The sequence below is a fragment of the Scyliorhinus canicula genome, chromosome 30, assembly GCF_902713615.1.
Source record: "Scyliorhinus canicula chromosome 30, sScyCan1.1, whole genome shotgun sequence".
NCBI classification, from domain to species: Eukaryota; Metazoa; Chordata; class Chondrichthyes; order Carcharhiniformes; family Scyliorhinidae; genus Scyliorhinus; species Scyliorhinus canicula.
In genome coordinates this window covers 15,273,757-15,300,009 of record NC_052175.1, presented here as the reverse complement: position 1 = coordinate 15,300,009, position 26,253 = coordinate 15,273,757, and the positions used below count along the sequence as shown (strand labels likewise).

Below are 26,253 nucleotides of genomic sequence, written 5' to 3'. Positions count from 1 at the left end.
GGGTTCAATTCCAGCCTTGGGTCACTGCCTTGGTGGAGTTTGCACGTTCCCGCTATGTCTGAGTGGGTTTCCTCTGGGTGCTCTGGTTTCCCCCCCACAGTCCAACAATGTGCGGGTTATGTGGATTGGTCATGCTAAATTGCCCCTTAGTGGATGTGCAGATGATGGGGATAGGGTAGGGGAATGGGCCTAGATAGGGTGCTCTTTCGGAGGGTCAGTGCAGACCTGATGTGTCAAAAGACCTCCTTCTGCACTCCATAGATTCTATGATTCTATTCTAATTATATAGGGTAGCATGGTGGTTAGCATAAATGCTTCACAGCTCCAGGGTCCCAGGTTCGATTCCCGGCTGGGTCACTGTCTGTGTGGAGTCTGCACGTCCTCCCCGTGTGTGCGTGGGTTTCCTCCGGGTGCTCCGGTTTCCTCCCACAGTCCAAAGATGTGCGGGTTAGGTGGATTGGCCATGCTAAATTGCCCGTAGTGTCCTAAAAAGTAAGGTTAAGGGGGGGGTTGTTGGGTTACGGGTATAGGGTGGATACGTGGGTTAAGTAGGGTGATCATTGCTCGGCACAACATCGAGGGCCGAAGGGCCTGTTCTGTGCTGTACTGTTCTATGTTCTATGTATCTCAGAAAGCTGGTATGTAGGTGCAGCATGTAATAAGAAAGGCAAATGGAATTTTAGCATTTATTGTAAAAGGTCTGGAGTATAAAGTAGAGAGAAGTGTTGTTGCAATTGTATAGGGTGTTAGTGAGACCACATCTGGAGTATTGTGTCCAGTTTGGGTCTCCTTATGAAAATGAAAAATGAAATGAGAATCACTTAGTGTCACGAGTAGGCTTCAAATGAAGTTACTGTGAAAAGCCCCTAGTCCCCACATTCCGGCGCCTGTTCGGGGAGGCTGGTACGGGAATCGAACCGTGCTGCTGGCCTGCCTTGGTCTGCTTTCAAAGCCAGCGATTTAGCCCAGTGTGCTAAACCAGCCCTATTTGAGGAAGGATGCGGCGGTATTGGAGGCAGTTCAGAGGAGGTTCACCAGATTGATTCCGGGGAGGAAAGGGTTAATGTACGAGGAGAGATTAAACAATTTGGGCTTATACTCGCTGGAGTTTAGAAGGATGAGAGGGGATCTGATTGAGATGTATAAAATACTAAAATGGATTGATAAAGTAAACATAGACCAAATATTCCCTCTTTTGGGGCAGTCTAGAACGAGAGGTCACGGATATCGGTTGAGAGGCGGTAGATTTAGAACTGAGATAAGGAGGAACTACTTCTCGCAAAGGGTGGTGAATTTATGGGACTCGCTGCCCCCACAGTGCGGTGGAGTCTGAATCATTAAATAAATGGTTTCAAGAAAAAGATTGATACATTTCTAATTTTTAAAAAACGGGTTAAAAGGATATGGGGAACAGGCAGGAAGGTGGATTTGAGACCAGGAAGAGATTAGCCATGATCTGATTGAATGGCGGAGCAGGCTTGAAGGGCTGAATTGCCGACTTCTGCTCCTAATTCTTATGTTCCTATGTACTTGTTAATTACAAGCAATATATAGTGTATATATATATTTTATTTTTAAAAAATTTAGAGTACCCAATTCATTTTTCCAATTAAGGGGCAATTTAGCCTGGCCAATCCACCTACCCTGCACATCTTTGGGTTGTGGGGGCGAAACCCACGCAGGCACGGGGAGAATGTGCAAACTCCACACGGACAGTGACCCAGGGCCGGGATCGAACCCGGGACCTCGGCGCCGTGAGGCAGCAGGGCTAACCCACTGTGCCACCGTGCCGCCCTTATATACAGTTCAGGGTTCAAACGAGGAGCTGTCTCCATGCTTGTTGTGCACATGGCTCTGCCTTACACTGGACTGAGCCCTCGGTGCGGATCATGTGTTTTCTTACATTAGCGTGTGGCGGTACTGTGTTCTGCTCCATGTTAAGCTCAAATGTGCCAGACCCTTACACTACCCACTCCCAGTAAAGTCCAATCTTTCAGATTGACAAACAAAAGTGAGGACAAGAGCCGGACCTGTATTGGTTCCTGCTGTCTAGACGTAGCAAGGAAACTTTGTACTCAATCCATTTTGGGCCCATCAGGGCGTTGGGCGAATGGGCCCGACTGACCCAGATCTGTATGCGAACCTGTATGCGTAACTGAACAATCTGAAAGTGGTACCTGGGCATATGAAGCGTTCACGTCTGCTTTGTCCTGGATGCAGTCCCAAGACTCCGGCTGCCCGCGATATTTTACGATGGACTTTATTTATCTCAAGAGGGTTGGAATATAAAAGCAGCGATGTGCTACTGAGCCTTTATAAGGCTCTGGTTAGGCCCCATTTGGAGTACTGTGTCCAGTTTTGGGCCCCACATCTCAGGAAGGACATACTGGCACTGGAGCGTGTCCAGCGGAGATTCACACGGATGATCCCTGGAATGGCGGGTCTAACATATGATGAACGGCTGAGGATCCTGGGATTGTATTCATTGGAGTTTAGAAGGTTAAGGGGAGATCTAATAGAAACTTACAAGATAATGCATGGCTTAGAAAGGGTGGACGCAAAGAAACTGTTTCCGTTAGGCGAGGAGACGAGGACCCGTGGGCACAGCCTTAGAATTAGAGAGGGTAAATTCAGAACAGAAATGCGGAGACATTTCTTCAGCCAGAGAGTGGTGGGCCTGTGGAATTCATTGCCGCAGAGTGCAGTGGAGGCCGGGACGCTAAATGGCTTCAAGGCAGAGATAGATAAATTCTTGATGTCGCGAGGAATTAAGGGCTACGGGGAGAATGCTGGTAGGTGGAGTTGAAACGCCCATCAGCCATGATTGAATGGCGGAGTGGACTCGATGGGCCGAATGGCCTTACTTCCACTCCTATGTCTTATGGTCTTATGGTCTTGTTCTTTCAGATTTGCTCCGACATCGATGAATGCAATGACGGGAATAACGGTGGCTGCATAATAAACTCCCTCTGCTCGAATACGATGGTGAGTGATCATGTTCTGGTCTGAGGCGGGGAACGCCGGTAACTCCGTGACGTGCCGTACAGTCCCAGGGTCCGCCCCAGGCCACCGGTTCCAGTTGGCAGATCAACGGGGTTCTACACCTCGTGGTGAAGTGGGGGAAGTCGAACCGCCTGGGCCAGCTGTGGAATGTAACTCACTGGAAAGTGATTACCAATCAGTTCTTGTCTGTCAGACCCGCTGAAATTCTGGGGCTGAATGAATTTGCTCCATCGGGCGGCAAGGTAGCACAGGGGTTAGCACAGTTGCTTCACAGCTCCAGGGTCCCAGGTTCGATTCCCGGCCTGGGTCACTGTCTGTGCGGAGTCTGCACGTCCTCCCCGTGTCTGCGTGGGTTTCCTCCGGGTGCTCCGGTTTCCTCCCACTGTCCAAAGACGTGCCGGTTAGGTGGATTGGCCATGCTAAATTGCCCTTAGTGTCCCAAAAAGGTTAAGTGGGGTTACGGGGATAGGGTGGAGGTGTGGGCTTGAGTAGGGAACTCTTTCCAAGGGCCAGTGCAGACCCGTTGGGCCGAATGGCCTCCTTCTGCACTGTAAATTCTATGACTCTTTTGAAAAACTGGCTGCAACGTGCTGGAATGTCAGACAACCCCCCTCTTGTTCAGTCTGAAAGGGAGCCCTCGATATTTAGAGAGGCCCTGCCTCTGCCAGTGCATTGGCAGTGACCTAGCGAAGGGTTTGGGACGTTCAGAGACCTCCTTGTGTCACCGTGTTGACCGTAGCCGTTTCTTTGTGCAGGGTTCGTTTCAGTGTGGTCCGTGCCGGAGTGGATTTGTTGGGAATCAGACGATTGGCTGCCTTCACCGCAAGACCTGCAGTAGTGCCGCAGTCAACGTCTGTGACGTCAATGCACTGTGCACGATGGAGCGGAATGGGGAAGTGTCCTGTCGTGTGAGTCTTACTCCCAGGAAAACCTCTCGGATGTTGTTTGTGAGGAATATGAACGGAGCCTTGCACAACCCTTGTTAACTATCTTTTACACAATTACAAAATCCACAAACAGCAAATTATCCTGCATAAGCGAATAATAATTCACCAGTGATCAGTAATCTTAGCGTACGAGCAGTGGGAGAGCACGCATCCTGAGTGAGGCCCAGCCAGAGTGGGTATCGGGGCTCAGGAACCTAGTAGTTATTCGCTGCAGAGGGGAAAGTGGTTTTTCTGCTTTTGTTTTCACTGCTTCCTAACTTTTTAAATCTTCGGAGAGTTGCCCTGTCCAGCGGCAACAGGAGAAGCTTCAAGGGAGAGAGCTGATTGGTAAACAGTGGGTAACACCTATTGGGGTATAGTTTGTAAGAACCTTTTGTCGTTTATAGTTTGTAAGGGCTATATTCTGTGGTAACTAGTAGAGTAATTGATATTATCTGACATTAAGCATTTTCCAAAGGTTTAATCATGGCTGGAGAGCTCAAAGCCGCGGTGTGCTCCTCCTGCTCCACGTGGGAAGCCGGGAACATTTTCAGTGCCTGGGGCCAGCACGTGTACAGGATGTGTCTCCAGCCCTCGTAGCGTGGGTTTGATCCCATGTGGAGTTTGCACATTCTCCCCGTGTCTGCGTGGGTTTCACCCCCCACGACCCAAAATGATGCGCAGGGTAGGTGGGTTGGCCAGGCTAAATTGCCCCTTCATTAGAAATAAAGAATTGGGTACTGTAAATTTCTATTTAAAAAAAACAGCGGTTAGGGACACTGTGGTGCATCTGGAAGGTAGAGAGTGACATTGTGGATGTCACGTGTAGGGAGGTGTTAACACCGCATGCTCAGACTCCACAGACAGGAAGGGAATAGGTGACCACCAGGCAGAGCATGAGGGCTAGCCAGGCAGTGCAAGAATCTGCTGTGGCCATTCCTCTGCAGAACAGATATACCGATTTGGATACTGTTGAGGGGAATGGCCTCTTGGGAATAGTTGTTGGGGTTTCAATTGTAAGGGGATTAGATAGGCATTTCTGTGGCCGTAAACGAGACTCCAGGGTGGTATGTTGCCTCCCTGGTGCTTGGGTTAAGGATGCCTCGGAGCGGGTACAGGACATTCTGTAGGGGGGAGGGTGAACAGCCAGTGGTCGTGGTGCACATCGGTACAAATGGCATGGATAAAAAAAGGGGATGAGATCCTAAAAGCAGAATACAGAGAGCTCAGAAGGAAGTTAAGAAGTTGGACCTCAAAGGCAGTGAGCTCAAGATTATCACCGGTGACACGTGCTAGTCAGAGTGTAAATAGCAGAGGGCGACACGCGGCACAGTGGTTAGCACTGCTGCCTCACGGCGCCGAGGTCCCAGGTTCAAATCCCGGTCCCGGGTCACTGCCCGTGTGGAGTTTGCACATTCTCCCTGTGTCTGCGTGGGTTTCACCCCCACAACCCAAAGATGTGCAGTGGTTAGCACAATTGCTTCACAGTTCCAGGGTCCCAGGTTCAATTCCCTGCTGGGTCACTGTCTGTGCGGAGTCTGCACATCCTCCCCTTGTGTGCGTGGGTTTCCTCCGGGTGCTCCGGTTTCCTCCCACAGTCCAAAGATGTGCAGGTTAGGGTGGATTGGCCGTGATAAATTGCCCTCAGTGTCCAAAATTGCCCTTAGTGTTGGGTGGGGTTACTGGGTTATGGGGATAGGGTGGAGGTGTTAACCTTGGGTAGGGTGCTCTTTCCAAGAGCCGGTGCAGACGTGATGGGCCGAATGGCCTCCTTCTGCACTGTAAATTCTATGAAACTATGCGTAGGGTAGGTGGGTTGGCCACGCTAAATTGCTCCTTAATTGTAAAAACAAATAATTGGGTCGTCTACATTTCTCAAACAAAAAGAGTCGAAATAGCAGGATACATGGGATGCAGACACGGCTGAAGAGATGGTGCGATAGAGAAGGTTTCAGATTCCTGGGTCTGTGGGACCGGGGAAATGGATCGTGTACAAACTGGACAGGTTACACCTGGGCAGGACCGGGACTGATGTCCCAGAGGATGTATTTGCGAGAGTGGTTGGAGAGGGTTTAAGCTAAAATGGCAGGGAGATGGGAACCTGTGCAAGGAGGCAGAGGAAGAGGAAACAAGAATAAAAACAAAAGACAGAAAGGGGAATAGGAAAAGTGATAGGCAGAGAAATCAAGGGCTAGAATCAAACAGGACCGTTGGGGGAATGGGACAAGGAATGTTAAAAAAAACAAGCCTTTCTGACTTAACTTCAATTCCGGCCTTGGGTCACTGTCTGTGTGGAGTCTGCTACACTGGCAGTGCAGTGCTACCCTCTGGCAGTGCTACCCTCTGGCAGTGCAGCCCTCTGACAGTGCAGTGCTACCCTCTGGCAGTGCAGTGCTACCCTCTGGCAGTGCAGTGCAACCCTCTGACAGTGCAGTGCAACCCTCTGACAGTGCAGTGCTACCCTCTGGCAGTGCAACCCTCTGGCAGTGCAACCCTCTGGCAGTGCAACCCTCTGGCAGTGCAACCCTCTGGCAGTGCAACCCTCTGGCAGTGCAACCCTCTGGCAGTGCAACCCTCTGGCAGTGCAACCCTCTGGCAGTACAACCCTCTGGCAGTGCAGTGCTACCCTCTGGCAGTGCAGTGCTACCCTCTGGCAGTGCTACCCTCTGGCAGTACAAACCTCTGGCAGTGCAGTGCTACCCTCTGGCAGTGCTACCCTCTAGCAGTGCAGTGCTACCCTCTGGCAGTGCAACCCTCTGGCAGTACAACCCTCTGGTAGTGCAGTGCTACCCTCTGGCAGTGCTACCCTCTGGCAGTGCAGTGCTACCCTCTGGCAGTGCAGTGCTACCCTCTGGCAGTGCAGTGCTATCCTCTGGCAGTGCAGTGCTACCCTCTGGCAGTGCAGTGCTACCCTCTGGCAGTGCAACCCTCTGGCAGTGCTACCCTCTGGCAATGCAGTGCAAACCTCTGGCAGTGCAGTGCAACCCTCTGGCAGTGCAGTGCAACCCTCTGGCAGTGCAGTGCAACCCTCTGGCAGTGCAGTGCAACCCTCTGGCAGTGCAGGGCTGCCCTCTGGCAGTGCAACCCTCTGGCAGTACAGTGCAACCCTCTGGCAGTGCAGTGCAACCCTCTGGCAGTGCAGTGCAACTCTCTGGCAGTGCAGTGCAACCCTCTGGCAGTGCAGTGCTCCCTCAGTACCTCTGGCAGTACCTTGCATTTATGTCTGTGTTTAGGGACGTTTTGGGTAGCCACGCAGTGAGGGTCTGGAATGGGGTGGGGGGGGGGGGGGGGGTAAACGTCCCTTAACTGTGTCTCCATCTCTTGCTCTGTTTCTTGCCCACCACAGTGCAAAGTTGGCTGGGCTGGGAATGGATACGTGTGTGGGCCAGACACTGACATCGATGGCTACCCTGACCATGACCTGCCCTGCATTGACAACCATCGCCATTGTAACAAGGTCAGTGTTCACAGGATCATCAGAATCATCTGATGCCCGGTTATTTGTTTATTTATTTACGTGTAATATATGTTACAGTTAAAAGTGGAACAGTGAATGACTGACTGACTGTTGATGACCCATTGATGTTGGTTAAAGGATGTTGGGTAATGTTTTGGAAAGGCCCCATTTCCTCTGTGTAGCATCATGGGATATTGTGGATCCATCTGAGCAGATAGACACCTCGGAATAAAGGTTTCCCTCACTACCCACCCTGGGACAGTGCAGCCCTCCCTCGCTCCCCACCCTGGGACAGTGCAGCCCTCCCTCGCTCCCCACCCTGGGACAGTGCGGCCCTCCCTCACCACCCACCCTGGGACAGTGCGGCCCTCCCTCGCTCCCCACCCTGGGACAGTGCGGCCCTCCCTCACTACCCACCCTGGGACAGTGCGGCCCTCCCTCACTACCCACCCTGGGACAGTGCAGCCCTCCATCGCTCCCCACCCTGGGACAGTGCGGCCCTCCCTCACTACCCACCCTGGGACAGTGCGGCCCTCCCTCCCTACCCACCCTGGGACAGTGCGGCCCTCCCTCGCTCCCCACCCTGGGACAGTGCGGCCCTCACTCACTCCCCACCCTGGGACAGTGCAGCCCTCCCTCGCTCCCCACCCTGGGACAGTGCGGCCCTCACTCACTCCCCACCCTGGGACAGTGCGGCCCTCCCTCACTACCCACCCTGGGACAGTGCGGCCCTCCCTCGCTCCCCACCCTGGGACAGTGCGGCCCTCCCTCACTACCCACCCTGGGACAGTGCGGCCCTCCCTCGCTCCCCACCCTGGGACAGTGCGGCACTCCCTCGCTACCCACCCTGGGACAGTGCGGCCCTCCCTCACTCCCCACCCTGGGACAGTGCGGCCCTCCCTCACTCCCCACCCTGGGACAGTGCGGCCCTCCCTCGCTCCCCACCCTGGGACAGTGCGGCCCTCCCTCGCTCCCCACCCTGGGACAGTGCGGCCCTCCCTCACTACCCACCCTGGGACAGTGCGGCCCTCCCTCGCTCCCCACCCTGGGACAGTGCGGCCCTCCCTCGCTCCCCACCCTGGGACAGTGCGGCCCTCCCTCACTCCCCACCCTGGGACAGTGCGGCCCTCCCTCGCTCCCCACCCTGGGACAGTGCGGCCCTCCCTCACTCCCCACCCTGGGACAGTGCGGCCCTCCCTCGCTCCCCACCCTGGGACAGTGCGGCCCTCCCTCGCTCCCCACCCTGGGACAGTGCGGCCCTCCCTCACTACCCACCCTGGGACAGTGCGGCCCTCCCTCGCTCCCCACCCTGGGACAGTGCGGCCCTCCCTCGCTCCCCACCCTGGGACAGTGCGGCCCTCCCTCACTACCCTCCCTAGAACAGTGCAGCCCTCCCTCGCTCCCCACCCTGGGACAGTGCGGCCCTCCCTCACTACCCACCCTGGGACAGTGCGGCCCTCCCTCACTCCCCACCCTGGGACAGTGAAGCCCTCCCTCACTACCCACCCTGGGGCAGTGCGGCCCTCCCTCACTCCCCACCCTGGGACAGTGCGGCCCTCCCTCGCTCCCCACCCTGGGACAGTGCGGCCCTCCCTCACTACCCACCCTGGGGCAGTGCGGCCCTCCCTCACTCCCCACCCTGGGACAGTGCGGCCCTCCCTCGCTCCCCACCCTGGGACAGTGCGGCCCTCCCTCAATATTACTCCCTGATACTGTGGCACTCCCTGAGTACTACATAGTGAGGGTTAAATCAGAACTTTTGGTTGATAAGAGACGAGAGTACTCCCAGCTGAGCGACGTCATTGGTTAGAATCTGGGAAAGATTTGAAGAGGAGTGGACCGGGAATTAAGCACTGGGACTTTGCAAGTGGCAGGTTCCTGTGTACATAATGAAGTTTAATTTCTATAGGACAGGGAGTTTGAAGCTATCTCATCTGGGCGACTGACCTGCTATCACTTGATTTATTTTTTACCTGTCTTCCCCCAGGATAATTGCCGCTATACCCCAAACTCTGGCCAGGAGGATGCTGACAATGACAGTGTGGGAGATCAGTGTGATAATGACGCTGATGGAGATGGCATCAAGAATGTGGAGGTTTGTACCTGAACTAAAGGAGGACAATGTGCGTGTGTACCTGGGGGAGGATTATTTTTCTAAAATCAAGTAGACCTCGCCGGCACAATGGCGCAGTGGTTAGCACTGCTGCCTCACGGCGCCGAGGTCCCAGGTTCGATCCCGGCCCACGGTCACTGTCCGTATGGAGTTTGCACATTCTCCCCGTGTCTGCGTGGGTTTCACCCCCACAACCCAAAGATGTGCAGGGTAGGTGGATTGGCCAGGCTAAATTGGCCCTTAATTGGGAAAAAAGAATTGGGTACTCTAAATTTATTTTTTAAAAAGATAAGAGAGTTCCTCCCTATTTTATAGTTCGCCGTGACAGAGCACCCATTTTCCAACCAGTTTTAATTGTCCTTCAGAATCTGGTGGATAGTCGAGGTTCTCCAGCATCAGGAATAGTTTGCTGGGCTGGGCACAGTTTTCAAGACTGAATCAGTGTTCTTCGATTCAGCGCTAACTCTCAGCAAACCTCAGGCAAGCTTTTCAGATCGGCAGAACGTCCCAACAGCCAAAGACACGAATGAAGTACAGTCACGTTTGGATATAGGAGATTTGTGTACAGGACGATCAGCGGCAAGATAAATATAGATCACCTGTTAGTGACACTGACTGAGGGGTAGAATATTGGCCAGCACACCAGCAGATCTCCCGTTCTCTCTCCTCTATATCGGACCATGGAATCTTCCTGTCTGGAAGGACAGTTAGAACATAGATAGAACAGTACAGCACAGAACAGGCCCTTCGGCCCTCAATGTTGTGCCGAGCCATGGTCACCCTACTCAAACCCACGTATCCACCCTATACCCGTAACCCAACAACCCCCCCTTAACCTTACTTTTTATTAGGACACTACGGGCAATTTAGCATGGCCAATCCACCTAACCCGCACATCTTTGGACTGTGGGAGGAGACCGGAGCACCCGGAGGAAACCCACGCACACAGGGGGAGGACGTGCAGACTCCACACAGACAGTGACCCAGCGGGGAATTGAACCTGGGACCCTGGAGCTGTGAAGCATTTATGCTAACCACCATGCTACCGTGCTGCCCCGAATTAGGGTTAGGGTTAGGGTAAGGGTCTGAAGTAAACACTAACCTTTCTATTCCCAGGATAATTGCCGGCTAGTTCATAATAAGGACCAGCAGAATTCCGACACAGACTCATTCGGCGACGCTTGTGACAATTGTCCAAATGTCCCCAACAACAATCAGAAGGACACGGACAACAATGGCGAGGGAGACGCCTGCGACAACGACATTGATGGAGACGGTAAATTAATTCCGCACGGATGCACCTTCCCTGTCCCAGCCACGCCTGGTCTCCTTATCTGTTGCCCCAAAGGTTTAGTGGTGGAAGCTGCCATCTCCCAAAACTCCAGGGAACTTTACCCCCAGCCGCCCCACCCCCAGGGAGAGTGACTCCTGTCTCACCCCCCCCACCCCCAGCCACCCCACCCCCGGGGAGAGTGACTCCTGTCTCAGCCCCCCCCCCCCCACCCCCCACCCCCAGCCACCCCACCCCCAGGGAGAATGACTCCTGTCTCAGCCCCCGCCCCACCAAGCCCCGGGGAGAGTGACTCCTGTCCCGCCCCCACCCCCACCCATCCCAGGGGAACGCTACTCCTGTCCCACTCCAAATCCTTCAGGCATTCTTTACTTTAACCCGGCCCCCCCAACGACCCACCCAAGCCCCAGAAGCTCTATGCCCCTCAGCTCCTAAAAACTCTACCTCTGAAATGGTTGGGAGTTCTTTTTTTTTTTCAGAAAATATTTTATTGAGGCATTTATAATTCTAACATTTTCACATTCTGAGCAACAGAGATAATCGGCACTCGCAGAAACCCCACTGTGCCTCCGTGCTGCCCCTAACAGTAGGGAATTCTGTCCCTGATTCCCGGGGAACAGTAACCACCCCTCCCCACAAACCCTGAAGAACTGGGGCAGCACGGTGGCGCCGTGGGTTAGCCCTGCTGCCTCACGGCGCCGAGGTCCCAGGTCCGACCCCGGGACACTGTCCGTGTGGAGTTTGCACATTGAATGAAATGAAAATCGCTTATTGTCACGAGTAGGCTTCAATGAAGTTACTGTGAAAAGCCCCTAGTCGCCACATTCCGGCGCCTGTCCGGGGAGGCTGGTGCGGGAACATTGGCTGGTACATTCTCCCCATGTCTGCGTGGGTTTCGCCCCCCACAATCCAAAAGGGTAGGTGGATTGGCCGTGCTAAATTGCCCCTTCATTGGAAAAAAAAAAGAATTGGCTACTCTAAATTTTTTTTTTAAACCCTGAAGAACTGTAACTCTTTCCACCCAGGTGAATTATAACACCTCCCCCCTCCCCCAGAGATCCTGGGGCGTGTACACATTCCCCACCCCTCCACCTCAGCAGCCCCAGGAAACTATAGAACATAGAACAGTACAGCACAGAACAGGCCCTTCGGCCCTCGATGTTGTGCCGAGCAATGATCACCCCACTTAAACCCACGTAACCCGTATACCCGTAACCCAACAATCCCCCCATTAACCTTACACTACGGGCAATTTATCATGGCCAATCCACCTAACCCGCACATCTTTGGACTGTGGGAGGAAACCGGAGCACCCGGAGGAAACCCACGCACACACGGGGAGGACGTGCAGACTCCGCACAGACAGTGACCCAGCCGGGAATCGAACCTGGGACCCTGGAGCTGTGAAGCATTGATGCTAACCACCATGCTACCGTGAGGTACCATTGTACCCTCCCCAAAACCCCCCCCTCCCGAGGAAATTCTCCCTCCCATCGTGACTCCAAACCCCGGACGGTATTAAACCCCCCCCACCCCGAGACACTGCCGCGAAACATTGTTCTGATTGCCGTTTTCTTCATTCCCAGGTATCCCGAATCTCCTGGATAATTGTGCCGGAGTTCCGAACACTCTGCAGACAGACAGGGATGGTGATGGAGTGGGAGATGCCTGCGACACGTGTCCAGAGATGAGTAATCCCACACAGGTACTGTCCCCCCTCGACCACAATCTCCCCACAAATAAACGTTCTTCCGTGATTTTAGAAAAGCCTGCGGCAGAATCCAGGTCGTGCCCAGTGAGCAACGTCCGCGTAAAATTCCAGTTTGTTTCTGGCCAGCTTCGCCGGCCCCTGGGTGGGATCCGGTCTTCGATATGGGGGGGAGCCCCTCTCTGCCCGAAGGGGCAGTAAAGGCTCGGTAACCAGGGGCAACCTTGTTCCGATATGTAGGCCCATCTCGGAGTTCCACAGACCCCAGCTCCTGTTCACCCGCCAGTGACCCCAACGGAATTCAGGTTGTAAAGCTGATGGAGGAATGTGCTGTGTTACATGGATTGGTTTCATAGAACATACAGTGCAGAAGGAGGCCATTCGGCCCATCGAGTGTGCACCGACCCACATTAAGCCCTCACTTCCACCCTATCCCTGTAACCCACTAACCCCTCCTCACCTTTTTTGGTCACTGAGGGCAATTTCTCACGGCCAATCCACCTAACCTGCGCGGCTTTGGACTGTGGGAGGAAACCGGAGCACCCGGAGGAAACCCACGCACACACTGGGAGCACGTGCAGACTCCGCACAGACAGTGACCCAGCGGGGAATCGAACCTGGGACCCTGGCGCTGTGAAGCCACAATGCTAACCACTTGTCCTGCCCTCTATCCATTGCTACCCGTTCAAGGAAAGTTCAGGGAACCCTTTGCTTCAGGTGATGTTCGAGGAGATTGTGGTTGACGTGAATAGTTTATGTTTGTTGTGCTGTTGGGGGAAAGTTGAGTCCTCTGTTGATTTGCTGACATTTGTACCCCATCTTTAGACTGATGCAGATGATGACCTTGTTGGTGATGCGTGTGATAACAATCAAGACAGGTATGCCCCTCAATTCTAACCACCACATACACCCATCCCGTGTTCCGTGTCAACACTCGCTCACTCTCACACATGTGCAGTAGAATGGTTCCAATACTAGCCTGTGTGAATGGCCTCAGTGGGGGTAAACACACCAGTGGGTTGGGGCTGCTACCTCTGGTTATTCTCCAGCGAGCTCTCCTGCAAAGTGCACAGACCTCTTGTGTTGATTCACCTGAGGATGAAGCTCAGCAGTGATGCCCCCAGTGGTGGAACAGCCTGCCGACAGTCACCTCCTAAACAATTCCTCAGAGTCGGACCACAAATTGGGCAGCACGGCGGTGCAGTGGGTAGCACTGCTGCCTCACAGCGCCGAGGACCCGGGTCACTGTCCGTGTGGAGTTTGCACATTCTCCCCGGGTCTGCGTGGGTTTCGCCCCCACAGCCCAAAGATGTGCGGGGTAGGTGGATTGGCCACGCTAAATTGCCCCTTCATTGGGGGGAAAAAGGAATACACATTGCACGTGTGTATGTTCCCATGCACCGACAGTTACTTTTAAACCATAAGTTATATACACGGATGAACATTTCATTGCAAATCCTCCATCTGCCTATCTGATGTCCATTGGCACACCTTCACAAACTGAGGTCAGCTTTATGCAGCAATGGACACGAGAATGTTTCCAGGTCAATACTTCATCCACGTTTCTGGCCAAATGACAGACGGTCCATTCTAAATTCCGATTGTTAACTGGCCTTGTTCCGCCTGCTCCCAATATTCCTGTTCCTCTGCACCTAAGATCATTCCTCCCCCCCCATACACATCCGACTGGACCACGTACACCTCACTACTGGACACAGTTCCTGCAAGTTCCCAGGTCACATTCGTCCCCCATTTTCCAGCATTGTACCAGTCTTCCCAACATCCTTTGTTTACCATTCCTGCTCTCCCAACTCAGGCCCTGTTCCTGTTCCCCTTCGAATCTCCACCCCCACTGACAATATTTTCAATTGAGTTGTCAACCCTATTTGTGTTTGGGCTATGGTGAGATATTGACCGGGTTTGGTTGGGTTATGGTTGGATATTGACCGGGTTTGGTTGGGTTATGGTGAGATATTGACTGGATTTGGTTGGGTTATGGTGAGATATTGACCAGGTTTGGTTGGGTTATGGTGAGATATTGACCAGGTTTGGTTGGGTTGGGTGAGATATTGACCGGGTTTGGTTGGGTTGGGTGAGATATTGACCGGGTTTGGTTGGGTTATGGTGAGATATTGACCGGGTTTGGTTGGGTTATGGTGAGATATTGACCAGGTTTGGTTGGGTTATGGTGAGATATTGACCGGGTTTGGTTGGGTTATGGTGAGATATTGACCGGGTTGGGTTGGGCTATGGTGAGATATTGACCGGGTTGGGTTGGGCTATGGTGAGATATTGACCGGATTTGGTTGGGTTATGGTGAGATATTGACCGGGTTTAGTTGGGTTATGGTGAGATATTGAACAGGTTTGGTTGGGTTATGGTGAGATATTGACCAGGTTTGGTTGGGTTATGGTGAGATATTAACCAGGTTTGGTTGGGTTATGGTGAGATATTGACCAGGTTTGGTTGGGTTATGGTTGGATATTGACTGGGTTTGGTTGGGCTATAGTGAGATATTGACCAGGTTTGGTTGGGCTATGGTGAGATATTAACCAGGTTTGGTTGGGTTATGGTGAGATATTGACCAGGTTTGGTTGGGTTATGGTTGGATATTGACCGGGTTTGGTTGGGTTGGGTGAGATATTGACCGGGTTTGGTTGGGTTGGGTGAGATATTGACCAGGTTTGGTTGGGTTATGGTGAGATATTGACCGGGTTTGGTTGGGTTATGGTTGGATATTGACCGGGTTTGGTTGGGTTATGGTTGGATATTGACCGGGTTTGGTTGGGTTGGGTGAGATATTGACCGGGTTTGGTTGGGTTGGGTGAGATATTGACCGGGTTTGGTTGGGTTGGGTGAGATATTGACCGGGTTTGGTTGGGTTGGGTGAGATATTGACCGGGTTTGGTTGGGTTATGGTGAGATATTGACCAGGTTTGGTTGGGTTATGGTGAGATATTGACCGGGTTTGGTTGGGTTATGGTGAGATATTAACCAGGTTTGGTTGGGTTATGGTGAGATATTGACCAGGTTTGGTTGGGTTATGGTGAGATATTGACCGGGTTTGGTTGGGTTATGGTGAGATATTGACCAGGTTTGGTTGGGTTATGGTGAGATATTGACCGGGTTTGGTTGGGTTATGGTTGGATATTGACCGGGTTTGGTTGGGTTATGGTTGGATATTGACCGGGTTTGGTTGGGTTGGGTGAGATATTGACCGGGTTTGGTTGGGTTGGGTGAGATATTGACCGGGTTTGGTTGGGTTGGGTGAGATATTGACCGGGTTTGGTTGGGTTGGGTGAGATATTGACCGGGTTTGGTTGGGTTATGGTGAGATATTGACCAGGTTTGGTTGGGTTATGGTGAGATATTGACCGGGTTTGGTTGGGTTATGGTGAGATATTAACCAGGTTTGGTTGGGTTATGGTGAGATATTGACCAGCTTTGGTTGGGTTATGGTGAGATATTGACCGGGTTTGGTTGGGTTGGGTGAGATATTGACCGGGTTTGGTTGCGTTATGGTGAGATATTGACCAGGTTTGGTTGGGTTGGTTGGATATTGACCAGGTTTGGTTGGGTTATGGTGAGATATTGACTGGGTTTGGTTGAGCTATGGTGAGATATTGACCGGGTTGGGTTGGGTTATCGTTGGATATTGACCGGGTTTGGTTGGGTTATGGTTGGATATTGACCGGGTTTGGTTGGGTTATGGTGAGATATTGACCAGGTTTGGTTGGGTTATGGTGAGATATTGACCAGGTTTGGTTGGGTTGGGTGAGATATTGACCGGGTTTGGTTGGGTTGGGTGAGATATTGACCGGGTTTGGTTGGGTTGGGTGAGATATTGACCGGGTTTGGTTGGGTTGGGTGAGATATTGACCGGGTTTGGTTGGGTTGGGTGAGATATTGACCGGGTTTGGTTGGGTTATGGTGAGATATTGACCGGGTTTGGTTGGGTTGGGTGAGATATTGACCAGGTTTGGTTGGATTGGGTGAGATATTGACCGGGTTTGGTTGGGTTATGGTTGGATATTGACCGGGTTTGGTTGGGTTATGGTGAGATATTGACCAGGTTTGGTTGGGTTGGGTGAGATATTGACCAGGTTTGGTTGGATTGGGTGAGATATTGACCGGGTTTGGTTGGGTTGGGTGAGATATTGACCGGGTTTGGTTGGGTTATGGTGAGATATTGACCAGGTTTGGTTGGGTTATGGTGAGATATTGACCGGGTTTGGTTGGGTTGGGTGAGATATTGACCGTGTTTGGTTGGGTTGGGTGAGATATTGACCGGGTTTGGTTGGGTTATGGTGAGATATTGACCGGGTTTGGTTGGGTTGGGTGAGATATTGACCGGGTTTGGTTGGGCTATGGTGAGATATTGACCGGATTTGGTTGGGTTGGGTGAGATATTGACCGGGTTTGGTTGGGTTGGGTGAGATATTGACCGGGTTTGGTTGGGTTATGGTTGGATATTGACCGGGTTTGGTTGGGTTATGGTGAGATATTGACCAGTTTTGGTTGGGTTATGGTTGGATATTGACCGGGTTTGGTTGGGTTGGGTGAGATATTGACCGGGTTTGGTTGGGTTGGGTGAGATATTGACCGGGTTTGGTTGGGTTATGGTGAGATATTGACCGGGTTTGGTTGGGTTGGGTGAGATATTGACCGGGTTTGGTTGGGTTATGATGAGATATTGACCGGGTTTGGTTGGGTTGGGTGAGATATTGACCAGGTTTGGTTGGGTTGGGTGAGATATTGACCGGGTTTGGTTGGGTTGGGTGAGATATTGACCGGGTTTGGTTGGGTTATGGTGAGATATTGACCAGCTTTGGTTGGGTTATGGTTGGAAATTGACCGGGTTTGGTTGGGTTGGGTGAGATATTGACCGGGTTTGGTTGGGTTGGGTGAGATATTGACCGGGTTTGGTTGGGTTGGGTGAGATATTGACCGGGTTTGGTTGGGTTGGGTGAGATATTGACCGGGTTTGGTTGGGTTGGGTGAGATATTGACCAGCTTTGGTTGGGTTGGATGAGATATTGACCGGGTTTGGTTGGGTTGGGTGAGATATTGACCAGCTTTGGTTGGGTTGGGTGAGATATTGACCGGGTTTGGTTGGGTTGGGTGAGATATTGACCGGGTTTGGTTGGGTTGGGTGAGATATTGAACGGGTTTGGTTGGGTTGGGTGAGATATTGACCGGGTTTGGTTGGGTTGGGTGAGATATTGACCGGGTTTGGTTGGGTTGGGTGAGATATTGACCAGGTTTGGTTGGGTTATGGTTGGATATTGACCGGGTTTGGTTGGGTTATGGTGAGATATTGACCGGGTTGGGTTGGGTGAGATATTGACCAGGTTTGGTTGGGTTGGGTGAGATATTGACCAGCTTTGGTTGGTTTTGGTTTGTAGCGATGGCGATGGGCACCAGGACTCCAAAGACAATTGTCCAGAAACTCCAAACAGCTCCCAGCTGGACTCTGACAACGACGGGCTGGGTGATGAATGTGACGACGATGATGACAACGACGGCATTCCTGACCATGGGCCATTGGGTCCTGACAACTGCCGCTTAATCGTCAACCCCAATCAGAAGGATTCTGACGGTGAGTGTCATCCAGGAGAAAGGGATTAGGTCAATTCCAGTGCATGTTTTAATGGTAATGGAGGGCGGTGTTTGAGGATGAGGAGGGATTTGGAGATGGGAGTGGGGTTCGGTGATGGAGATCCGGGGAGGGGATGAATAATGGGGAGTGGGGATTAATTTCATGGAGATGGGCTGGATTTGAGGAGGGGTGTTGGATCCAGGTAATGGTGGGGAGGGGGGGAGGGGGGGGGCTGCAGATGAGGTGGGTGTAGATGTTTAATCTGATGTTGTACTTTTCTTTTTGCCAGGTAATGGGATTGGTGATGTTTGTGAAAATGACTTTGATAATGATGCTGTCTTTGACCAGTTTGATGTATGTCCGGAGAGTTCAGAGGTCACTCTTACTGATTTCCGTGCCTATCAGACTGTTGTTCTGGATCCTGAGGGTGATGCACAAATTGACCCAAACTGGGTGGTCCTTAACCAGGTAAATTTATTCTTTTTCCATCACATTGTCTGTGTTAATTCTCATTTCCTCTATCATTTTCTCCATCCCTTTATCTTTCGCTAACTCATTAATGATGAACGGCTATTAAACCATAATCAGATTTCAGTCAAAACGCTAATGTACTGGGCTGCAGACTATGGGGGATGTACTGAGACAGTTTGGAGGGTTCAGCATTATTGGATGTTGCAGGGTATGAGTAAATAAACACAATGAAAGACCCCGGACAGGCGCCAGAATGTGGCGACTAGGGGCTTTTCACAGTAACTTCATTTGAAACCTACTCGTGACAATAAGCGATTTTCATTTCATTTCATTTCACCAGAATTGGGTATTATTTCGATGTCACGGTAGCACAGTGATTAGCACTGTTGCTTCACAGCTCCAGCGTCCCAGGTTCGATTCCCGGCCTGGGTCACTGCCTGTGCGGAGTCTGCACGTTCTCCCCGTGTCTGCGTGGGTTTCCTCCGGGTGCTCCGGTTCCCTCCCACAGTCCCGAAAGACGTGTTGTTGGATGAATTGGACATTCTGAATTCTCCCTCTGTGTACCCGACCAGGCGCCGGAATGTGGCGACTAGGGGCTTTTCACAGTAACTTCATTGCAGTGTTAATGTAAGCTTACTTATGACGCTAATCATAAAAGTGCTGAGATGTCAGGATACATAGAACAGTACAGCACAGAACAGGCCCTTCGGCCCTCGATGTTGTGCCGAGCAATGATCACCCTACTCAAATCCACATATCCACCCTATACCCGTAACCCAACAACTCTCTTCCCCTCTTCCCCCCCCCCCCCTCCCCTCCCCGGATACAAGATTAGATGTGCGGGTTTACGTACAGAGGAAATGTTTACAGAGTCCTCTGCAGTTTGTGATTTTCATTAACGACTTGGATGAGGGAGTTGAAGGGTGGGTCAGTAAATTTGCAGATGATACGAAGATTGGTGGAGTTGTGGATAGTGAGGAGGGCTGTTGTCGGCTGCAAAGAGACATAGATAGGATGCAGAGCTGGGCTGAGAAGTGGCAGATGGAGTTTAACCCTGACAAGTGTGAGGTTGTCCATTTTGGAAGGACCAATATGAATGCGGAATACAGGGTTAACGGTAGGGTTCTTGGCAATGTGGAGGAGCAGAGAGATCTTGGGGTCTATGTTCATAGATCTTTGAAAGTTGCCGCTCAAGTGGATAGAGCTGTGAAGAAGGCCTATGGTGTGCTAGCGTTCATTAGCAGAGGGATTGAATTTAAGAGCCGTGAGGTGATGATGCAGCTGTACAAAACCTTGGTAAGGCCACATTTGGAGTACTGTGTGCAGTTCTGGTCACCTCATTTTAGGAAGGATGTGGAAGCTTTGGAAAAGGTGCAAAGGAGATTTACCAGGATGTTGCCTGGAATGGAGAGTAGGTCATACGAGGAAAGGTTGAGGGTGCTGGGCCTTTTCTCATTAGAACGGAGAAGGATGAGGGGCGACTTGATAGAGGTTTATAAGATGATCAGGGGAATAGATAGAGTAGACAGTCAGAGACTTTTTCCCCGGGTGGAACAAACCATTACAAGGGGACATAAATTTAAGGTGAATGGTGGAAGATATAGAGGTGATGTCAGAGGTAGGTTCTTTACCCAGAGAGTAGTGGGGGCATGGAATGCACTGCCTGTGGAAGTAGTTGAGTCGGAAACGTTTGGGACCTTTAACTTCTTAAGGGCAGCACGGTAGCATTGTGGATAGCACAATTGCTTCACGGCTCCAGGGTCCCAGGTTCGATTCCCAGCTGGGTCACTGTCTGTGCGGAGTCTGCACATCCTCCCCGTGTGTGCGTGGGTTTCCTCCGGGTGCTCCGGTTTCCTCCCACAGTCCAACGATGTGCAGGTTGGGTGGATTGGCCGTGAAAAATTGCCCTTAGTGTCCAGAAATCTATGATTAACCTAGGACAAAAGTTCGGCGCAACATCGTGGGCCGAAGGGCCTGTTCTGTGCTGTATTTCTCTATCTAAAAAGTTATGGATCTGTGAAATGCACTCCCAGGATTAGTGACTGAGGTTGAACCGTCAACATTTAGGATCAGAATAGAAGCGAGAGGTGGGTGAAGGCGCAGGGAATTGTTGATGGAGTGAGGGGCAAACGCAAATGGATTGGTCAGCCTGAATGGTCTATTGTAAATTTTATGGATTTCTATGTGCCGTCGCCTCTGGCTGTAGTGGCGATCTCAGCGTTTAAACGGTTAATTTGTGAAAGCTGAGCGACTCTCTGTCCCAATTTTGAGATGTGGGTCCAAAATCTGAAATATCCTCACCAAAGTCACGAAAGAAAATCACCCTCGCCTCCGAAATTGGATCATTAACAGGGTGGCACAGTGGTTAGCACTGCTGCCTCACGGCGCCGAGGTCCCAGGTTCGATCCCGGCCCTGGGTCACTGTCCGTGTGGTGTTTGCACATTCTCCCCGTGTTTGCGTGGGTCTCACCCCCACAACCCAAAGATGTGCAGGGTAGGTGGATTGGCCGCGCTAAATTGCCCCTTAATTGGAAAAAGAGAATTGGGTACTCTGAATTTATATTTTAAAAGTTGTCATCCGCAGGCTGTTACAAACCCTCTATTCTTGGCACGGACCCAGCACCCCTCGGCCCTGGTACCTCTTCAAGGACCTTCAGCAACCCTCGCACGCCCTGAGGGTTCAGACATGCGGCTCCTAAACAATGTTTTGTGTTTCTCTGGCAGGGAATGGAGATTGTTCAAACGATGAACAGTGACCCCGGATTGGCTGTCGGTAAGTTGCTATTTGTTCAGTCCGTGAAACACGAGGTCAGCAGCAACAACCCAGACTGGACTAACTGAGAATAAACTGCGGTTTCACTGACTGTAATCGCTGGGCATTCACTGGAGAACTGGCCTCCAAAACATCTACATTAGAAATTCAGATGTGTCCCCACCCTGGGAGTGTTTGATGGGGACAGTGTAGAGGGAGCTTTACTCTGTATCTAACCCCGTGCTGTACCTGTCCTGGGAGTGTTTGATGGGGACAGTGTAGAGGGAGCTTTACTCTGTATCTAACCCTGGTGCTGTACCTGTCCTGGGAGTGTTTGATGGGGACAGTGTAGAGGGAGCTTTACTCTGTATCTAACCCCGTGCTGTACCTGCCTGGGAGTGTTTGATGGGGACAGTGTAGAGGGAGCTTTACTCTGTATCTAACCCCGTGCTGTACCTGTCCTGGGAGTGTTTGATGGGGACAGTGTAGAGGGAGCTTTACTCTGTATCTAACCCCGTGCTGTACCTGTCCTGGGAGTGTTTGATGGGGACAGTGTAGAGGGAGCTTTACTCTGTATCTAACCCCGTGCTGTACCTGTCCTGGGAGTGTTTGATGGGGACAGTGTAGAGGGAGCTTTACTCTGTATCTAACCCCGTGCTGTACCTGTCCTGGGAGTGTTTGATGGGGACAGTGTAGAGGGAGCTTTACTCTGTATCTAACCCCGTGCTGTACCTGTCCTGGGAGTGTTTGATGGGGACGGTGTAGAGGGAGCTTTACTCTGTATCTAACCCCGTGCTGTACCTGTCCTGGGAGTGTTTGATGGGGACAGTGTAGAGGGAGCTTTACTCTGTATCTAACCCCGTGCTGTACCTGTCCTGGGAGTGTTTGATGGGGACAGTGTAGAGGGAGCTTTACTCTGTATCTAACCCCATGCTGTACCTGTCCTGGGAGTGTTTGATGGGGGCAGTGTAGAGGGAGCTTTACTCTGTATCTATCCCCGTGCTGTACCTGTCCTGGGAGTGTTTGATGGGGACAGTGTAGAGGGAGCTTTACTCTGTATTTAACCCCGTGCTGTACCTGTCCTGGGAGTGTTTGATGGGGACAGTGTAGAGGGAGCTTTACTCTGTATCTAACCCCGTGCTGTACCTGCCCTGGGAGTGTTTGAAGATATATTCTTACGTTATGAAAGCATGGTAGATAACAGATTTGTGATTATGTTTTACCCAGCTGCTGCTTGGCAGTGTCTCTATCTAACCGGGTGGTTTGTGTGGGTTTTCCTGTCATAAGGACTGACTCCACTGTTTTAATCTCCTGTCCCAGGTTACACTGCATTCAATGGCGTGGACTTTGAAGGCACATTCCACGTGAACACTGTGACGGACGATGACTACGCTGGGTTTATCTTTGGCTATCAGGATTCCTCCAGCTTCTACGTAGTGATGTGGAAACAGACCGAGCAGACGTACTGGCAGGCGACACCATTCCGTGCCGTAGCTGAACCTGGTCTTCAACTCAAGGTGAAGTGAAAGCAGCGGGCAGTGAGAGACAGGCCTGTCCCTGCCCAATGAGCTGGTTCCCTCTCCGAATCACTATCCCGGCTCCTTTTTCTGGGAAATGTGTGGGTCGATGACGAGGCCATGACTGAGCAATGATTTTTCCAAACATTCGGTGATCGACTGATTTTTGTTTTTGTTTTGATTTGTTACTGTCACATGTATTAGTATACAGAATATAATGTTACAGTTATAGCAAGGTGTAGAGAAAAGATCAACTTAATACGAGGTAGGTCCATTCAAAAGTCTGATGGCAGCAGGGAAGAAGCTGTTCTTGAGTTGGTTGGTACGTGACCTCAGACTTTGGTATCTTTTTCCTGACGGAAGGAGGTGGAAGAGAATATGTCCGGGGTGCGTGGGGGTCGTTAATTATGCTGGATGCCTTTCTGAGGCAGCGGGAATTATAGACAGAGTCAATGGATGGGAGGCTGGTGTGCGTGATGGTCTGGGCTACATTCACAACCTTTTGTAGTTTCCTGCGGCCTTGGGCAGAGCAGGCTCCATACCAAGCTGTGATAAACCAGACAGAATGCTTTCTATGGTGCATCTGTAGAAGTTGGTGAGAATCCATAAAATTGTCCATAAGTCCATAAGAGAGAGAAGCAGAAGTAGGCCACTCAGCCCATCGAGTCTGCTCCGCCATTCAATCATGGCTGATATTTTCTCATCCCCATTCTCCTGCCTTCTGCCCATAACCCCTGACCCCCTTATTAATCAAGAACCTATCCTATCTCTGTCTTAAAGACACTCAGGTGATTTGGCCTCCACAGCCTTCTGCGGCAAAGAGTTTCCACAGATTCACCACCCTCTGGCTGAAGAAATTCCTCCTCATCTCTGTTTTAAAGGATCGTCCCTTTAGTCCGAGATGGTGTCCTCTGCTTCTAGTCTTTCCTACAAGTGGAAACATCCTCTCCACGTCCACTCTATCCAGGCCTCGCAGTATCCTGTAAGTTTCAATAAGATCCCCCCTCATCCTTCTAAACTCCAACGAGTACAGACCCAGAGTCCTCAACCGTTCCTCATACGACAAGCTCTTCATTCCAGGGATCATTCTTGTGAACCTCCTCTGGACCCTTTCCAAGGCCCCAGCATCATCCTTCCTTAGATACGGGGCCCAAAACTGCTCACAATACTCCAAATGGGGTCTGACCAGAGCCTGATACAGCCTCAGAATGTCCCTCCACAAGCCCCTGATTCGAGCCGCTTGAGGTACGAGGATCCATGTTCCGGGATAAAAGCAAATTACTGCTGGCGGAGAAAACGCTGCCCAATCTGAGCAGGGCTGACAGCGTCTGTCAGAGCTCAGAGGATGAGATTGATACTGTTGTGGGTTAGGAGGAGGGTGGGTACATGTAGGCCGACGCCAAGTGGAGACTGACAAAGATGCTGTGGACAGAAAGGGAAAGGGAATGGAAATGTGGGTGATAATGGCTGAGAAAGTTACTGTTGGGGGGCACATTGAGAGATCAGATGGAGGGGATCTATAGAAGGTGGCACGGTAGCACAGTGATTAGCACTGTGGCTTCACAGCGCCAGGGTCCCAGGTTCGATTCCCGCTTGGGTCACTGTCTGTGCGGAGTCTGCACGTTCTCCCCGTGTCTGCGTGGGTTTCCTCCGGGTGCTCCGGTTTCCTCCCACAGTCCAAAGACGTGCAGGTTAGGGTGATTGGCCGTGCTAAATTGCCCCTCAGTGTCCAAAAATGTCAGGTGGGGATAGGGCGGGGATGGGGTGGAGGCGTGGGCTTAAGTAGGGCGCTCTTTCCAAGGGCCGGTGCAGACTCGATGGGCCGAATGGACAGTCTATTTAAATATTATGTTGGCGATGACGATACCGGGCTCAGGTTGCTAACTTGCGTTTGCTTCCATTTTGGTTCTGGAACAGGCTGTGAAATCGAGGAGTGGGCCAGGAGAGCACCTGAGGAATGCGCTGTGGAACACTGGCACTACCCAAGACCAGGTCACTCTGCTGTGGAAAGATCCCCGGGATGTGGGCTGGAAGGACAAGACCTCATACCGCTGGCAGCTGATGCACAGGCCACAGGTCGGCTATATAAGGTGAGCTGTAAGTTCCCATGCGGAACGCTGATCAGTACGAACCGCATCCTGCTGAACCGCGTATACCTGCTGAACCGCATATACCTGCTGAGCCGCGTATACCTGCTGGGCCGCGTATACCTGCTGATCCGCGTATACCTGCTGAGCCGCGTATACCTGCTGGGCCGCGTATACCTGCTGAGCCGCGTATACCTGCTGAGCCGCGTATACCTGCTGATCCGCGTATACCTGCTGAGCCGCGTATACCTGCTGGGCCGCGTATACCTGCTGAGCCGCGTATACCTGCTGAGCCGCGTATACCTGCTGGGCCGCGTATACCTGCTGATCCGCGTATACCTGCTGAGCCGCGTATACCTGCTGGGCCGCGTATACCTGCTGATCCGCGTATACCTGCTGAGCCGCGTATACCTGCTGAACCGCGTATACCTGCTGGGCCGCGTATACCTGCTGAGCCGCGTATTCCTGCTGAGCCGCGTATACCTGCTGAAGCCGCGTATACCTGCTGAGCCGCGTACACCTGCTGAGCCGCGTATACCTGCTGAGCCGCGTATACCTGCTGAGCCGCGTATACCTGCTGACCGCGTACACCTGCTGAGCCGCGTATACCTGCTGAGCCGCGTATACCTGCTGACCGCGTATACCTGCTGAGCCGCGTATACCTGCTGAGCCGCGTATACCTGCTGATCCGCGTATACCTGCTGAGCCGCGTATACCTGCTGAGCCGCATCCTGCTGAGCCGCGTATACCTGCTGAGCCGCGTATACCTGCTGAACCGCGTATACCTGCTGAGCCGCGTATACCTGCTGAGCCGCATCCTGCTGAGCCGCGTATACCTGCTGTACCGCGTACACCTGCTGAGCCGCGTATACCTGCTGAGCCGCGTACACCTGCTGAGCCGCGTATACCTGCTGAGCCGCGTACACCTGCTGAGCCGCGTATACCTGCTGAGCCGCGTATACCTGCTGAACCGCGTATACCTGCTGAGCCGCGTATACCTGCTGAGCCGCGTATACCTGCTGAGCCGCGTATACCTGCTGAACCGCGTATACCTGCTGAGCCGCGTATACCTGCTGAGCCGCGTATACCTGCTGAGCCGCGTATACCTGCTGAGCCGCGTATACCTGCTGAGCCGCGTATACCTGCTGAGCCGCGTATACCTGCTGAGCCGCGTATACCTGCTGAGCCGCGTATACCTGCTGAGCCGCGTACACCGTGAGGCAGCAGTGCCAACCACTGCGCCACCGTGCTGCCCAGGTCCCCGGCGCCGTGGGGCAGCAGTGCTAACCACTGTGCCACCGTGCTGCTGTTCTGGAAGCGAGAGGCTGA

The 26,253-nt window shown here is 52.2% G+C and overlaps 1 protein-coding gene across 1 annotated transcript in view; it reads left to right on the top strand.

Moving 5' to 3' along the window:
• thbs3a (thrombospondin 3a) overlaps window positions 1–26,253 on the top strand; it is a 55,738-nt gene that overhangs the window by 21,948 nt on the left and 7,537 nt on the right. Inside the window, exons 10-21 of the mRNA XM_038787189.1 lie at window positions 2,908–2,985; window positions 3,759–3,911; window positions 7,276–7,386; window positions 9,374–9,481; window positions 10,616–10,775; window positions 12,377–12,495; window positions 13,324–13,376; window positions 17,904–18,097; window positions 18,387–18,565; window positions 21,293–21,341; window positions 22,641–22,837; window positions 24,755–24,927. Of these exons, the coding sequence (XP_038643117.1) occupies window positions 2,908–2,985; window positions 3,759–3,911; window positions 7,276–7,386; window positions 9,374–9,481; window positions 10,616–10,775; window positions 12,377–12,495; window positions 13,324–13,376; window positions 17,904–18,097; window positions 18,387–18,565; window positions 21,293–21,341; window positions 22,641–22,837; window positions 24,755–24,927 (1,574 nt within the window). The remainder of the gene's footprint in view (window positions 1–2,907; window positions 2,986–3,758; window positions 3,912–7,275; window positions 7,387–9,373; window positions 9,482–10,615; window positions 10,776–12,376; window positions 12,496–13,323; window positions 13,377–17,903; window positions 18,098–18,386; window positions 18,566–21,292; window positions 21,342–22,640; window positions 22,838–24,754; window positions 24,928–26,253) is intronic.